Source organism: Telmatherina bonti, assembly GCF_933228915.1.
Source record: "Telmatherina bonti genome assembly, chromosome: 11".
In the NCBI taxonomy this organism is placed as follows: domain Eukaryota; kingdom Metazoa; phylum Chordata; class Actinopteri; order Atheriniformes; family Telmatherinidae; genus Telmatherina; species Telmatherina bonti.
In genome coordinates this window covers 23,623,455-23,639,023 of record NC_136629.1, presented here as the reverse complement: position 1 = coordinate 23,639,023, position 15,569 = coordinate 23,623,455, and the positions used below count along the sequence as shown (strand labels likewise).

Below are 15,569 nucleotides of genomic sequence, written 5' to 3'. Positions count from 1 at the left end.
TGCAGATTGAAACTTGTTTTTAATTTTAGTTGTCTTCCCAGAGCCGCTGAAAAGAACAGTAATAAAGACTCTGCAAAAACAATCTAGACAAAGCACATATGAACACATAATACATAACACATATGAGCTGATCTCAAAACTTTACTTATTTTCCAGTAAGACCAAGGAAGTGGACCACATCAGTCCAGCTCTGAGGTCTTTACACTGGCTCCCTGTCTGACCGACTTGAAAGCTGGTCTATAATGCTCTGAATAGTTTATAAACAAATTACACAATTAATCTTTCGAGTCATTATGAATCTGCCAGACCCCTTGGGTCATCTGGAGCCAGTCTTTTATCAGTTCCCAGACTCAGAACTAGAGCTGGAGAAGCTGCTCTGCTCCACATGTCAGGAACAAATTCCTAGAAACCCTCTAATTAGCTGAAACAGTTTGAAGACTCACCTGTTCTCAGCTGCATTTTTTTTTTTATTCCAAATCTTTTAAACTTGACTTTTTAAACTTGATTTAATTTTTTTTAATAATGTTTTCATATAATACCATACCATGACTTTTTTTTTTTTTTAACCATAACTTGTTTAACTATGTCAGCTCATATTTTATGTGGCTATCCAGCAGCCAACTGTGTGACACTTGACAAACATAACTTCTATAAAAACAGTTTGTGCAGGTGTGGGTCCCCAGTGGTGATGACTGTTTTTACAGTGGTATTTTTCTTTTCCCACAGGTACTCCTAATGATTGTCTGTTGTGTTTTCTCAGGATGTTTATAGTTTCTTTACATGTACAGAGGCTGTTTTTTTTTTTTTTTTTTTCTTCCAGCTGAGGATTGATTGGAATTATTGTTTGTTTTTCACTTTGTGATTCACTCTCCTTTTTTCTATTCTTATTTTTCCATTTCTCATTTTTCGAACTTTTCTTTCAGTTGCCTCTCTCAAAAATGAAAAGAAAGAAACATATATGTGACATAAAAAATATAATAATAAAGAATAAAATTTAAGAATCAACTAGATGCAAAAGGCTCTTCTTGGAAGAGTCATCAGGCCAGAGCATCATTCTGCTGTCACAATGCTGAACAGGACAGGTTTAACAAAATATCTTGGATGGGTGGCAGTTCATGGAAATGAATCTTAATAAAGTATATTCTATCTAAATACTGCTGAAGTTTTCCAAGCTCTACTCTCACCTTCTTTGCACTTGATCTGTTTTCAGCAGCATTACTGCTATGCTTCAACAAGTGACTGACAGTTCATGTATGTTGGTATAAGCCAGAAAGTGCCAAAATCCTGGTATGTAGGTGACTTGGATTTGTTACAGTAAATTAAAAAGGAATGCTGAATATATATTTTTGCTAATAAGCTGACATTTAGAGCTTTTGAAATGTTATTACACTATTACTAAATTTTACATGCACACTTTTTGGGTGTTATTTTTTCCACTTAACTTCTGTAGTGTCTCCATATACCCAAAGGGAAGCAGGTTCTACAGTTTAGGAAACAAAAACAAACATGTTTCAGTCCAAACCATGACTATTTTGTTTGTTTGTTTGTTTTGTTTTGATTGTTTGTTTATTTCTTTGTTTGTTTTGTAATCCAAAAAAGTAGTTTTGATTTCTGTGAAATTTGGAAGTGACTAAAGTATTGTAATGTTTTCTTTCTTAACTGCATGTTACTCAGAAGTGAAAAATCTGTTATTATGTCTTAAACTTACTTTGTGTGTTCATGTTTGAGAGCGATTTAGTCTTTTCAGTCCCAGCATTCTTCCTTATTGGGCTCATTTTAGAAAACTCTTGAAAATATACATTTACACATCTTTTTTAATCTTGTAACCATCTTTGATAAAATTGAATGGTTCTATAATCTTTAACTTCATATCTGCACATAATTACACAGCTGGCTAAAATGCTATGAGTGTGTGATACACTCAAATATAAAATTTATGACACAAACAGGGGATGAGACCTCACAAAATACAAGGGTTGGACAACAAGAGCAATTTCTGGCACATGTCTGAGGATTTTTTTGGGTTGTGTCAGGAGGAGGCCTCACATGTAAATGGAATGTCTTGGAGTCCGAATCAGCATGACCATCTGTTGCTTGCCAACATCATGCCATGTCTCTTGTTATCTTGCTTTGTTGCCTACAGGAAAACTGTATTTTAAAGGGCAGTTCTCTGGAACACTTGGATCAGTCTTGAGGCACTTGTGAGAGTATTTTCTTTGTTTTTGTTTTTCAGACTGGCTGCAGAAAAAAAAAAAATTGATGATTTAGATAATAGAGTATTGGTAAAAAATTTCAATATTCAAATGACCAAGAAGCATACTTACACCACTGATGGATAGATGGATACGCTGCATTTATTGTGTTAATATTTTATTCAAATTTTTATGTGTTGGACGAGCTAAATATGAAGTTGTACTAAAAATGTGACAGAATAATGTAAAATGCATAGAGGTCAAAAGATGGTGAGGCTTTCAGTCATCTGCTCCAAAATCAGGTCAACCCTGATTTTTTCTATGGTATTACCTGAGAGACATCCTTGAAAAATGTTCAGAGTCTATCTCTGGAAATTCAAAGTAAATAATAATAATAATAGGAAGAAGAAGAAAGAAAAGAAAAAGAAGAAAAAAGAAACCTGCCGCAGAAATATTTTGTTGTCAACAACAGCTTAACAACATTTTATAAACATACATGTTTCTCATTTTGTGTAATTATAGTTGTGCCTTGGCCAGGACATTCTTGCAAAAGAATGAGCAATTTAAAAAAGTTCTATTTTCCTCACTATATCAAAGTTTAATGAATAAATAAATCAATAAATAAAATAAACACCAGAGAAGGGTGTATTTTGAACAAATATATAGACAAACAACAAATAATTTTTTTAAATAATGAACTGACAATTGCCTTTTTAAAACAAATATTGGAGTTTCAATCAATGGATTGAATGTCCGAGATTTATTATTAAATTATTTCTGTCCTTTCTCCTTTGCTACACTAACACCATGGACAGGCATGCTGCACATGTTATATTAATAAATGCATTTTTGTCTTGTATAGGATGAGTGAGATATTAAGCTGCCTAAAAAATGGGACAGAATCATACAAAATGTATGGAGGTCAAAGTGATGGCTGGGTTTGCACTTGCTTGCTTAATTCAAAAACACTTAAAACCCCAAGGTTTTCAATTTTTAATGTTATATACTTTCAGAGAGACACACTTGGAAGCTGTTGAGATTTCTATCTGTGCCTCAATAATGTGAAGATAATGTGAATACAATTTCTGTTCACACATAAAAAAAAATCCAACAGCAATATGTCTCCTTGCAACAATGTGCTGATTATTCTAGATAATCTACAGAACACACTGTGAGCAGCTTTTTTTTATGGAAGTGGCAAAGAAATATTTCTGATGGCTATGCTTTAGTGAAAATTTTAAGGCTGTAGCATGAGTGCAACACTTTATCTCAGACTATAGGGCTTTAAAAGCTGGCTTCTGCGAAGATTATATCCAAACAAAGTGAGGGAAACTAATTGAATGTGGTGAGAAAAATGATTTAGCTTATTTTCATTAATGACTTGTCTTTTCAGTGTACAGTTAGGTCAACAAATGAAGTACATTCAGTAATCCAGACATTACCCTGACAAATATTTATGAACTCATTCTGTAATGGGACACATTGTTTAACCCCAAACATAAGTAAAGTAAACTCCATGACAGTATAATGGCCTGAAAAGCCTTGGACTTTAGCCAATGAAAGATACCTGGGAGAATTCAAAAACACACTGAGCGCCTAAGTAGCAGGTGCCTAACCTTAACACCAATCCTAATACCAATATGTTAGCCCAGGAGTGGCCAAATCTGGTCTTGAAGAACCACAGTCCTGCAAGTGTTGGGAGTGTCCCTGCTGCAACACACTTAACACACATCAGACTTAATTAGCAGACTTCTGCAGAGCTTGACATCAAACTGCATAAGTCTGCTAATTACCCATTGATTGGAGTTAGGTGTGTCGCAGCGGGGAAACTCTTAACACCTGCAGGACTGCGGCTCTTGAGGACCAGAGTTGCCCACCCTTGCTCTAGCCATTAATTTTCTATCCTAGGTGGCAAGGTGCACCCTGGATCACAGGGTTGACACAGAGACAAATGAGAAAAACTACCATGCATATGACACTCATTTCCAAAGGTCATTTCAGAATCACTGATTAACCCAAGTGGGGTTTTGAACAAAGGAAGACTTCTGCTAATCAACACTACCAATTCAGTTAGTCACAGCCACCTAACATTGAAGCTGTAGACAGAGATGTTTTTCCATTTGGAGTGTGAAATCCCAACTGCAGGTTGACTAGATTTGTTGTAACACAAAGTTCAACAAATCCTACATCAATTAGGTGAAATACTATTTCGCCTCTTAAAAGTGTAGATATATTAAGCGTTCAGGAAGTTGAGTTGGTTCTACTTTAAGTGGAAATGTAACCAGACCTGGTATGGTGATTCAAGGAGAAAGACATTAACGAGACTTAGTAACAATTCTTAATTAAACTGTGCTGAAATACACCTGATTCCTGAAGTGAAAGCAATTCAGTTCAATTCAATTAAATTTTATTTATACAGCGTCAAATCACAGCAATGCCACCTCAAGACGCCTTACAGACAGAGAAGAAAACATAATGAAAGCCAATTCATAATAGCCTATATAAGGAAACCAACCGATTGAGTTGGAGGGTCCAAGCAGAGGAATATAGTCATGGCGAATGTGCTAACAAAAGCCTTGTAGCCTGCAAGGAAGCACAGTTAATATGAAAAATTTGGTCCCTTATCATGATGACTGTACAACTGTTTTTAAACTTGTAATTTAATGTGGTGTTGTCATGTAACTCCTTAGCTAAATCCTAAGTCTAAACTTAACCTTTTTACTTTTTCATGCTCAACATTTGGGTTGACATACATTTATGTGCACTGTCTGCATTGTGTAATCTCAATAACGTGGATGAAAACTGATGTACAGACACCAGCTAAATAGAAGAAAAGAAAAAGAAAGGAGGGGTATGGAAAACAGGAATGAACAGGTGTGCTGGCAGGTGGGTATGTATTGACATTTTGAAGGGGTGTGTTGGGGGAGGTCTGAGGTGTGGTCCATCCTATGAATTCTAGGGGGAAAAAAATCTCTATTTTATTAATGCTTTTAATTTACTTTTAAAAAAGTATCCAGGTAGCTTTTCCCAGTAAGTAGACTAACAACTGACTTTTGCTTTATGTACAACCTGCCTTTAACTGGCAGCATAGGATGTTGACTGGTCCAAACCATTAAGCTTTGGCCACAAAAATAGCTCGAAGTCTATCAAAGAACTGGGTTTTTTTTTTTTTTTTTTTTTTGAGAAATCCAGCTGCAGTAATTCCAGCAGGGGAATAAATAAAATATCCAGGACATAATTAAGGCCGGATATCTGAATTCAGAAATGGAAATACTTCCTTTGATAAAAAACTGAACTCATCTTCTTTAATTGTTCTTTTTTAAACTGGTCAATACATTCCATATGCACACATCAGATATGAGTGAGCAGGCATTTATCTTGAACATGAACAACACAGTCTTTAAGTGCCCACCCATATCTGATATAAACCCTTTCAAGGACATATCGGAAGTAGGTAAATGCGATGGAGCCTGTGGGTCCATTAAGACTAAAACCACATAACCAGACACACAGTTAATGTAGCACTGAGACCGAACCAGACAAGAGGTCTGAGGATAAATTAATCAGATAACAATGAAAGCATAAAACAGTAGTTTAAATAATATATTATTTGGGGGGGGGGGGGGGGGGGGGGGGGGGTTGAATCCATAAATAAAAACACCAAATTACAACACTAGAATGCAAACATGCAATCTGCTTCTGATGAATTTCCAGTTCTTCATGAAATCTGTTCAGGATTACTTTCTGTGTGTGAACCAGAAGTGAAGGGGAAGGTGTGTTATCCTCATTTATCTAAACATCATGAGCAAAGTCTGTACACCTGCTTCTAAGGATTGCTGCAACACTCTACAGCGAAAAAAACCTGTTGTATTCTTCACAACTTTACCTCACACCCTCTTTTATTTAAATATTGCTCGTGTATTTAGCATACCAACAAATTCTACTCAGCACATTTTCATCCCTAACTGGACAAATAAGGCAGGAATAAACTTGATCAGACTCGTTAACATACGTTTTCAACGCAGCACAACAGTGAATGTCAGAGTTGCTGGCTTCCGTGGAGTATAGTATTGCAGCATGGCATTTGCCTCTTCTGACCAAAATAGCAGGCTATGCGGATTGAGTGGCGTATGTTGTAGAACCAGGACCGCTTGGAAAACCAAATGCAGTCACTTCATTATCATCACAGAGCGCTAGGTTCATAACTGAGTCTGGTTTCAATGGCAGCTGGGTGTCATGTGATTAAAAAAAAAAAAGGGCATGTCAGACTTGGATGAAGATGAAAAGTTTTTACTCTTTTTGTCTCCTTCCAATAACAAGCTAAGCTTCACGTGTAGCAAAAAAAAAAACCAAAAAACCACACACGAAGCCACCTTAAAGGGGTGTAAATCCTCAAGGATTTAGGCCTTTATCAGGAAAATGTGATTAAATCACAATACATCAAACGAGGCTTACTTTCCGCACCTGTTCTGTTAATTTGCTTGAATTGCTTTTGCGTTTTTTGTTTTTTTTTCTTCCACAATTTGAAAGCTTTCAGAGTGTGTTCCTCTTGTTTGCAGAAGTGTCTGTCAGTGCATTTCAGTAATAAAGACAGAGTGGGAGGGCCACTCGGAGCAACTAATAAGAACCGATCGAGCAGGCGATCCCACTGTGACTTTTATTTCCAAGTCCCGGAATCCGGAGCCGGACTGATCGTTATCACGCATGGAATATGTCTTTTTCGCTGCTTTTTATCTGTTTCTGCCTTAAAGGAAACTTTATCAGCAACTGTAAGTACTTATAGTTTAAATAAACGCCACAACGTGCATGAAAAACATATTTCAGCGCACAAGAACAGCGTGTTAATTTATCGAAACTGACAGTGTAACGGACACGTTTTGCAGCTTTTATCGCTTGGCGTTAAACTTATTTATTTTTACTCCCGTTAAACTTGGCTGCTTTGGGACACACACGCTTCATGAGCAGCTTATTTCTGATTTATGAACGCTCTGCAGCAGTAAACATGTTCCGCGCGTTGCATCATTTGTTAGTGCAAAATATGTACAAGACTCTGGGACGTGCGGACTTTTACGTCAGGAAATTATATTTTAAAATGATATATAAATAAATATAAGCATCCAGCCAATCAGAGGTCGCGCAGAGAAACACGCTTCTTTGAATAATGCTAAGCGTTGCGCAGACTTATTGCCACTGTGGGAATGATGGAGAAAAACTTAAGTGCCCAAGCTTTGTGCTTGCACTTTCCTCAAGCTGTGACACAATGCCTGCACTGCCACTGTGTCAGTTTAGACTTTAAATCGATGCAGGTTGACAGCAGATGGTCCAGCAGCAAAGCTATAAGTGCACGAGGTAAAAAAGAAAGAAAGAAAGAAAAGTGCGTTTAAAGTGTCTTCTTAAGCCATACAGAAGCATTAACAAGAGTGCCTGGTAAAGATGTGAACAACTGTGAATGCAGGTTGTTGAGTTGCATGTAATGAATTTGAGAAAATAAAAAGATTACCATTTCACCTCTTCACACAAACATATGCCTCTGGAGTGCCACTTGTCTGCTACCCATGCATGACTGTAGCTGTAAAGTGGGATGGTTACTTCACCTCCAAGCGCCATGATAGCCTTCTGCAGGCCAGCATGCTTAAACTTCATGATTCAGTGGGAGATGGATTGTAGCATGGATGGAAACTCAAACTCAAAATGTATTTTGATAATAGGGATGGTTGAGGAAGGAGGAAAAAAAGACTTTTTAAGACCTCACATATAAATAAACAAATTGCGTTGTGGCTTTGTTTGGGTATGTTGGAGGTCAAGTTCAGTGTTCGGCTGCGTGTTCAGCCGTTTTGTGTCCAAAAACAGATAAGTACACTAAGAAGGACGGATTATAGCCCAGTATTTACATTGGGATTATAGCTGCATTGTTTCTAAAGAGCTTCCTAAAACGGCTTATTAATGTGAAAACATGCTGTGACAGTATTTTTTCTGTGGAGATGAAAACACTGATAATGTAATATGTTTTGCATCATTTTCAAAATGTCAACCACTTATTCAATGTGTGTGGCTGTGTACATCTTCACTGGGCTCGACACTGTTTTCTCTGCATCGTCTGAAGCTCTTGAAAGTCTTTTGAAAAAGCATATTGAATGTTTTTTAAGTCCCGGAGTTTAGTTATCACTGACATCAGCTTTGTGACAAAGTAAACGTTTCTCTGAGTGTTTACTTAAAACCTGAAGGATCAACTAGATTGGAGTTTACGTCATTGACTGTACGTTGGAAGAGACTCTTACAGTCCAGGATGACTTTAGATGTGTGTTGCTTCTGCAATGGCATGAGAGTAATGTTGAAGATTTGGTTTGGCAGCATGGTCAAATGGTTCAAGATACTGCCTTGTAACTGGAGGTTCCCATGTTTGTTCCTTGCAAATGACGTCCTTGACCAGAACCCTGTAGACAGCTCAGAGATCAAAACACACCACGGTGTTAATAGAGAAAGCTCAGGGCTTTGGCACTGTGATTAAAGCCAGACAAAATAACATTCAAGGAGCCAACTCCTCATTTTGTCTCCTGTCACTCATTTTAAATGGGTTCGTTTATTTGGAATATTGATTAAAAATGTCATCTTGGCGGACTTGTTGACTACCAAACCTTAAACATAAACATGGCGGAGGGCTAATGCTTTTACTGCAGCATACTGGTGATATCTGCATTCATTAGAGTTTGGGAGATGCTCATGAATTTATAAAAACAAAGACGACCAGGGATCCTTGCTATATTAGCATATTTAGGAACCTGTTATTGTGCTTCACGTTGGGTGCTGTTGTTGCTTTTGTCAAAATCTTTTTAATCCAAAGAGATCCAACTGCTTTATTTTTTGGCTAATTGGATGAGATTAATTAAAGTCAGTAGCTGTCGCACCCAAGTAAATGGCCCTTTTGCCCATTGTTTGCTTATTACCTGCTGTTCATTGTCCAAGTCCAAGTCACAAGCTGTGTAAAGAGATCCAAACTACATGCTTTTCTAAAAGCTGAAATTAGGAAAAAAATTAAGATGTGTTTTCTTTATTAAAAGTAATTTTTTGCAAAGACGAAATAATGAAATGAAATGAAAAAAATGATGTCATAAAGTGTGAACATACAAGACAGGTTCCACATAACCCAGTGCCTGAAGTAAGATTGGTTAAGCTGTGTACATATTGTTATATGGCACATAGCACACACACACAAACATTCAGTATGAATATAACTGATTTGATTTATATCTATTTAGATCATGGTACAGAATGTGGACATGATCTGTGAGAGAAGCCAAACAAAATGAGAAAGTTTTAGTGCAGTTAGTTTAGAAAGGGTCTCTAAAAATGGCCATTTTGGCACAGCTTGGTACAATTTGGCACCATCTGTCATCAAAGACCTTAAATTAGAGAACCTCAGGATTTAAAAATGTCAAATTAGTAGCATTAGAGCCATGATGGGGCTTTTGAGCATCACCTTAAATGCAACTTTGGGTTAGGAATTAGCAGCCTGGTGGACATATTGGAACCAGTGCCTTGTGGACATTCATGGCAGTGCACCTTTAGTCTCACCTGTTTTGGTTTCACATTCAACAGCAGATGACTTTATCCATCTTTTTATGCTGTCAGCGCTGTAAGCGTTAGAATATCAACGCTGGGTCTACAGATGCTTCTTAGATTGTACGAGTTCTGCATTTGCAACACACATTTAGTTGCGGATTTTGCCAAGATTGTGCACGTTTTTTTTTAATTCATTTTTTTCTATCTTAACCAATTGGTGTTTGAAATAAAGAACTGTTCTGTTTGCTTTCAGCTTTTCATTTGGACTAATTTCCTACATCAGAGCCATGATTTCTCACCTGCTAAGATGGGCTGTGTTCATTTGGACAGCAAATTTAGTTCCTCGCACTTTTGGAATGGCGGTGAACGAACCAACAGGTACGTGAGTATGCAGCAACACATTCCAGAAGTGAAGAAAGAGAAAGAAAATAAAAAATTAAACAGATCAGTTATTTGCTGAGGTCACCGTGAAGCAGAAAAACTTCCAGCTAAGACTTTATTTACTTCCCTTGAAGACAAAAACAAGCGGGTAACCAGACAGGTGTTTAACCTTTTATGATCAGATGTTCTTAAAAAGAAATATCTGCATACCAGCCTTGTATCTTTCAGTCCTTTTTCAAAGTTTAAATAAAAAGAAGATTTGCTGTTAAACTCATCTAAACTGTTCTGTTTGCAAACTGCCTGAACGTCTGGACAATGTCTTCCTTGCTTTGTTGCAGATGGGTCCTGCCCCCATTTGAGTGTGGAGGAACACTTGTTTTCTGATGTTTTAGACCGTCCACTAGAACTCACCGGTACGTGCTGAATGTGAAAATGGCTTTGTGTTGAATAAAACAGCCCATGCAGTCCATACACACTGTGGTTCTGTTTTACAGGATTTGATCTAACAGAGAAGTTTCTTCAGCGGAAGGGAACGGTCACGGAAGACTTGCCATCGTTTAGATTAGGAAGTAGTCCACTTATTAAGTCAACAAAGTAAGCGGCATGCACATGTACTTTACTACCTGTTCTTCTTTGTAATGTGAAGATTGTGCTACTTATTTCTAGCAGCTTAAATATTTAAAGCCACACGATATTGTAAAAATGACTGAAACTGCTAGATTTTTGTTTTGCATACCAAAAACTGTTGTCATAAATTTCATCAAAGGCTTGAACTGACATAACCCTTCTCAGAGCATCAGCTCCGTTTTCCCCGGTTAATAAGGGTAAGGAGTGAGGTGAGCTGGAAGACAGGGAATAAATTGAACAAAATTAATATATATTGCATTCATTCTAGAAATCTCCTTGGGGGAAAATGTGGGACATAAGGAAATAAAGAAAAAAAAGCTTGAGCATGTATAATAATGCAGGAGTATCATAATAACCAGATGAATGACACACTACGGTGGCATTTATTGAGGACTTTTATTCACTAGGTAATAGGCAGGGGCTGTGGTGAGGCTCCAACATGCTAATGCTGATGATAAAGCGAGCATTTATGATGCTTACCTGGCTTTGCTCTACTTGAAATATGAATCCTGAGATGATCATTGTCTTGTGTACTTAGGTCGCGACAGTGAACTATAGCACCTTGCCATTCTTCCTGGAGGGCAGGATATTTTTAGTATTTTTACATGCAACTGTAAACATTTATTGCCACTTTCCCGCCGGCTAGGTAAATGAATCTTTGCGCCAAGTGATTTGTGATATGCTTCCCTGTTCTGTCACCCAGCTGAAAATACATTTATACTTCAGCCCCTCTTTCAGTCTGGGCTCATAATGCAAGAAGAGGCGGCTTTTCAGTGACGCTGCTGACAGCGTTGTTGGTTATAGTGGCAAGGCTGCGATCCCTCTCATATCCAATTATCTAAGTACTTTGACAGGTGATACTGCATGTCAGCTGAGGAGGGGTAGCGAGGCCAGTTGCACGAAGCAAGAGGCCCCTCTGTCTGTGCCTCAGCTACTGAAACATTGCTCACTTAACTTGCAGGATATGCAGCACTCTATGCTTCATTCTCTGGATCTGGCTGATGAGCTGCCAGCTCCTTGGCTGGCACAATGCACATTATGGCACATAGATCACAGCTGACACACTCTTGGAGCATTTATGTGAGGTGACAAATTGCCCGACAAAATGTAACATGTACTCATCAATACAGAGTTAGAGCTTAGCTGCACTTCTTCACTCTGTTTAGAAACGTCTGCATTTGCTCTGCTTGCATCTTAACTTGTGTCTCATGTTCAAATCCGATTTATTTATTAAAACTAAAGTTAAGTTTAAAAAGAGAATTTGTTATCATTGTACAAGAATACAATAGAATTCTGTTTCACTGTGTCTTATAGCAACTACATCGTCACAAAAAAAGTTTAAAAAATCGAATAAATGAAAGCTATGTAAGTAATAAATATAAAAGTGCAGTTAAAAAATGTCATCTATAAATACTCTGTGTTAAAGCTTGAGGACTTATTGGGCTGGGAGGCAGCTCCTCCAGTAGGAGGGATATCTCAGTTAACAAGGGAATGTTTTGTCCTTGAAGTTGATGTGTTGGAAGCAGAAAAAAGAAAAAAATGAGCAAGCATATGGATTTTAGAGACTCTGACAGGAGCCAAATTGTGATGACAATATGGCTCGGTGTTAGGAGCAGCTCAGCCAGGCAATGAGGAAGGAGCATAAAATCAAGATGCCCAGATGTAAGGTGGAGGAATGGGGAGTTCATTGTCCCAAGTGGGAAGTGGAATTTTAAACAAAGAGAAACAAACAGGAGGGATGGGAGGGTGGCGCTGCTCAAATCAAAGACACAAATAAAAATGAAAGGGATGGTCTGGAAATATAAAAACTGAGTCAATGTTCAAATCAAAGACAAAAAACCTGACTGACTGCACTGGATTCAAACATTAATGTAACCGTGAGCACCGCTAATTAATAATCCAACAACCAAAGAAACTACTGGGACCTGGCAGCAAGTCTAAACCTGGCCTAGTCTTTCACGAGACCTAAAAGGTCAGACGCAATGTAATATAATACAAACCACAAAGGAACAAGCAGAGTTTTTACCAAGTGGGCCGGCTGTCCAGTAGAACAACACAGCTACTTCTTACCAAGGAGATCGGTCCGGAGATCAGCAAAGTTCCTGTGTCCGCAATTCCTTTCAGATCATTTGCAAATTTTAATGACATCTCAGTAAGACCAAGGTCCACTCTCAGAACAATCAATCACAAAAGTATGCCCTGTTTTTGCGTAAAGTTGCTAAAAAACCAACGAACAGATAAACGGAAGCAAAACACGTCGTCCTTGGTGAACGAAATGAGAAGGAACAATTAGACCAACAGGTTCCAGTTACAGCAGTGGGTTATAGCATCTCTACAACTGTCAGACGAGTTTGTAGCAGTGAGGATGCAGAAAAAGTGTCTCAGATCAGATAAACCAGTTAGCAGGAGACAGTTCCATGAGTGGTCCGGCTCACTGCTACATGTGACGGGCAAAGGCTGGTCTTTATTGTTCAGTTCAGCTGTAGAGCTGCTGTTGTTCAGAGAGTTTATGCTCTGAATAAAAAAATAAATAAAAAGAAATGGAAGTGCATATTTTGTTATGAATGAGCCTGGATAACTGCAGACAAGGTCAGAATGTCTGAGCTTACTCTCACAGTTGAACTCACACACAGTGGGCTTTTCAACATTACAACTACCATGGAGCAGTGGAAGAAGGTCTGACATGACACCAGGATCCACTGTGAGGTAGTCAAATATGGAATCAGATTTGTTTCAGAATCTGAAAAGCGAAACTTTTTCAAACTCAAGCAAAAAAACAAAAATTAAAACCACAACTTTCTAAAACTTAAGTAAAATAAATTATCTCAAAATCAAAAATGATCAATCATCATAAAAACTATTAGGCTACAGCTGTATGTCACTCCAAAACTCACCAGCCAATCGGAATGCGCCCCATGAAAGAGCCCGCCCATGAAAGGTTTGTGTCAGAAATGAAACCAAACAATCGTAAATCAAAACCAAAGACTGTGAAGCGCAAGCAAAATAGCGAGAAGAGAGAAAGAGGAAGAGGAAACTTATATACAAAACTACTCAATTTAACCATATAAAAGCCGAATAGTTTTTATGATGATTGATCATTTTTGATTTTGAGATAATTTGTTTTACTTAAGTTTTAGAAAGTTTTGGTTTTAATTGTTGTTTTTTGCTTGAGTTTTTAAAAATGTTGCTTGGAGATTCTGAAACAAATCTGATTCCATAGTCAAGCCAGTGGATACTCATTTTGATAATATGCAGTTGGGAACACCTGCATGATGCTGCCATTCATTTATATGTTACCTTTACATGCAACAGCTTAACAAAATTGCACCCTTTCATGGTCGTGGCACCTCTCAGCAAGCTAATGCAACCTGTCACACAGCAGAAATACTTTAAATGGTTGTGAGAAACAGAAGATTGAAATGTTTCATTTGCCTCCAACACATTTTGTTCTGATAGCTGAGCAGTGCAATCATGCAATCTGGCACCACAAAATCAGTAAGATATCCCTCTCCTATATATGCATTTATTTAATTTGGGTTTATCACTGGCATCCCTCTAGCATTCTGGCAGGCAGATCATTTATTCCAGTTAAAAAGAAAAGTCAGCTCACGCTGAGGGGAAGTTATGTTCTTTATTCAAGAGGCACTTAACCTGTTCACTGACATGATCTTTGTTGTGTTGGTGGATTGAGTGACAGTGATAGGTATGTGAGCCAACTGGGCTAGCACTTGAAGTTTGATTGTTTCAACTGGAGCAACTTGACTCCTCTGACTCTTTTCAAAGAATCCGCCAGGATAGAATTTCTTTAAAGCCAGGACACAAAAGTCTCATCTGCTAGGATGCCAACCAGACCGGTAGCATTGCTGTGACATTCTGTCAAACTGCAGTCTGTTATAAAATGGGTGGTGTCAGCCAAGCAGAGTGTGTGTGGGGTCAAAGGCATGTTCCGCGAATGGGCGTAGTTTATCTCTGAAAAATGGATTTAAATCTTATCATTTATGTTATTATTTGAACTTCATAACCTGTCTTTAAAAAAATCTTTCCTCTTTTTTTTTCTTTTTTGGCTCCCTGACTGTACAACCACACATTACTGCATGCAATCGTCAATTGACTTGAACTGAAATAAAACTTTATTGCTGTATGTAATCCTAGAGGCAATTAAATTTTTTCCGCAAAGCATATTTGCCTGTGCCAATTAGTCATATTTGAATGGGACTTGCAAGGCATGGATTTGGCACGCTTATTCTAAGAGCTGTTTTGGCAATGTAGCTGGGTGGTGAGGAAAATGAATGCACATCCATCTCCTTCGCTAATTAACTCCTACTTAAACATGTACAGTAGAATTCCTGCAAAGATACGAACGCTGTTCAAGCTGAGCGAGTTCTAACTCTTCCCACTTAACCACCGAGAACAGGCAAGAAGAGGTCAAGAACTTTGACCCTTTGGACCTTCGGAGATCATGTGTGCTACACTGTAGATGCACCTTGTTATGTAACAGGAGTAGGCTTAGTCGGCAGAACCGTGCAAACTCTTTGACTCTAAAAGAAAACACCCCATAATGGTCATAATGTTGAGTATCTCACGTTACTTTTAACCTGCTTGAATGTATGATGCTACACAGTATTCACAGTTTACATTATTCCTTTCTGCCATACCTCCCCTCATATCATGTCATTATGTCTTATACATGAAGTAGAAACAGGTACCGCATGATCGGCTTTAAATTATTGGCTAACCTTACATGTAACTTAATATTTTTATAAATTGCCGTGTCACTTTTGATATGGAATTGAAGCTGAAATAGTCTTA

The 15,569-nt window shown here is 37.9% G+C and overlaps 1 protein-coding gene across 4 annotated transcripts in view; it reads left to right on the top strand.

The window, feature by feature from the left end:
* The first annotated feature begins 6,819 nt into the window (after positions 1-6,819).
* LOC306762248 (uncharacterized protein) overlaps positions 6,820-15,569 on the top strand; it is a 119,570-nt gene continuing 110,820 nt past the window's right edge. For all 4 annotated transcript variants that reach the window (XR_013771495.1, XM_079248689.1, XM_079248688.1 and 1 more), the window contains exons 1-4: positions 6,820-6,961; positions 10,006-10,130; positions 10,472-10,546; positions 10,628-10,727. Coding sequence is in view for 3 of the 4 variants with exons in the window: in XM_079248689.1 (XP_079104815.1) it covers positions 10,040-10,130; positions 10,472-10,546; positions 10,628-10,727 (266 nt within the window). In the remaining variant the exon portion in view is untranslated. The remainder of the gene's footprint in view (positions 6,962-10,005; positions 10,131-10,471; positions 10,547-10,627; positions 10,728-15,569) is intronic.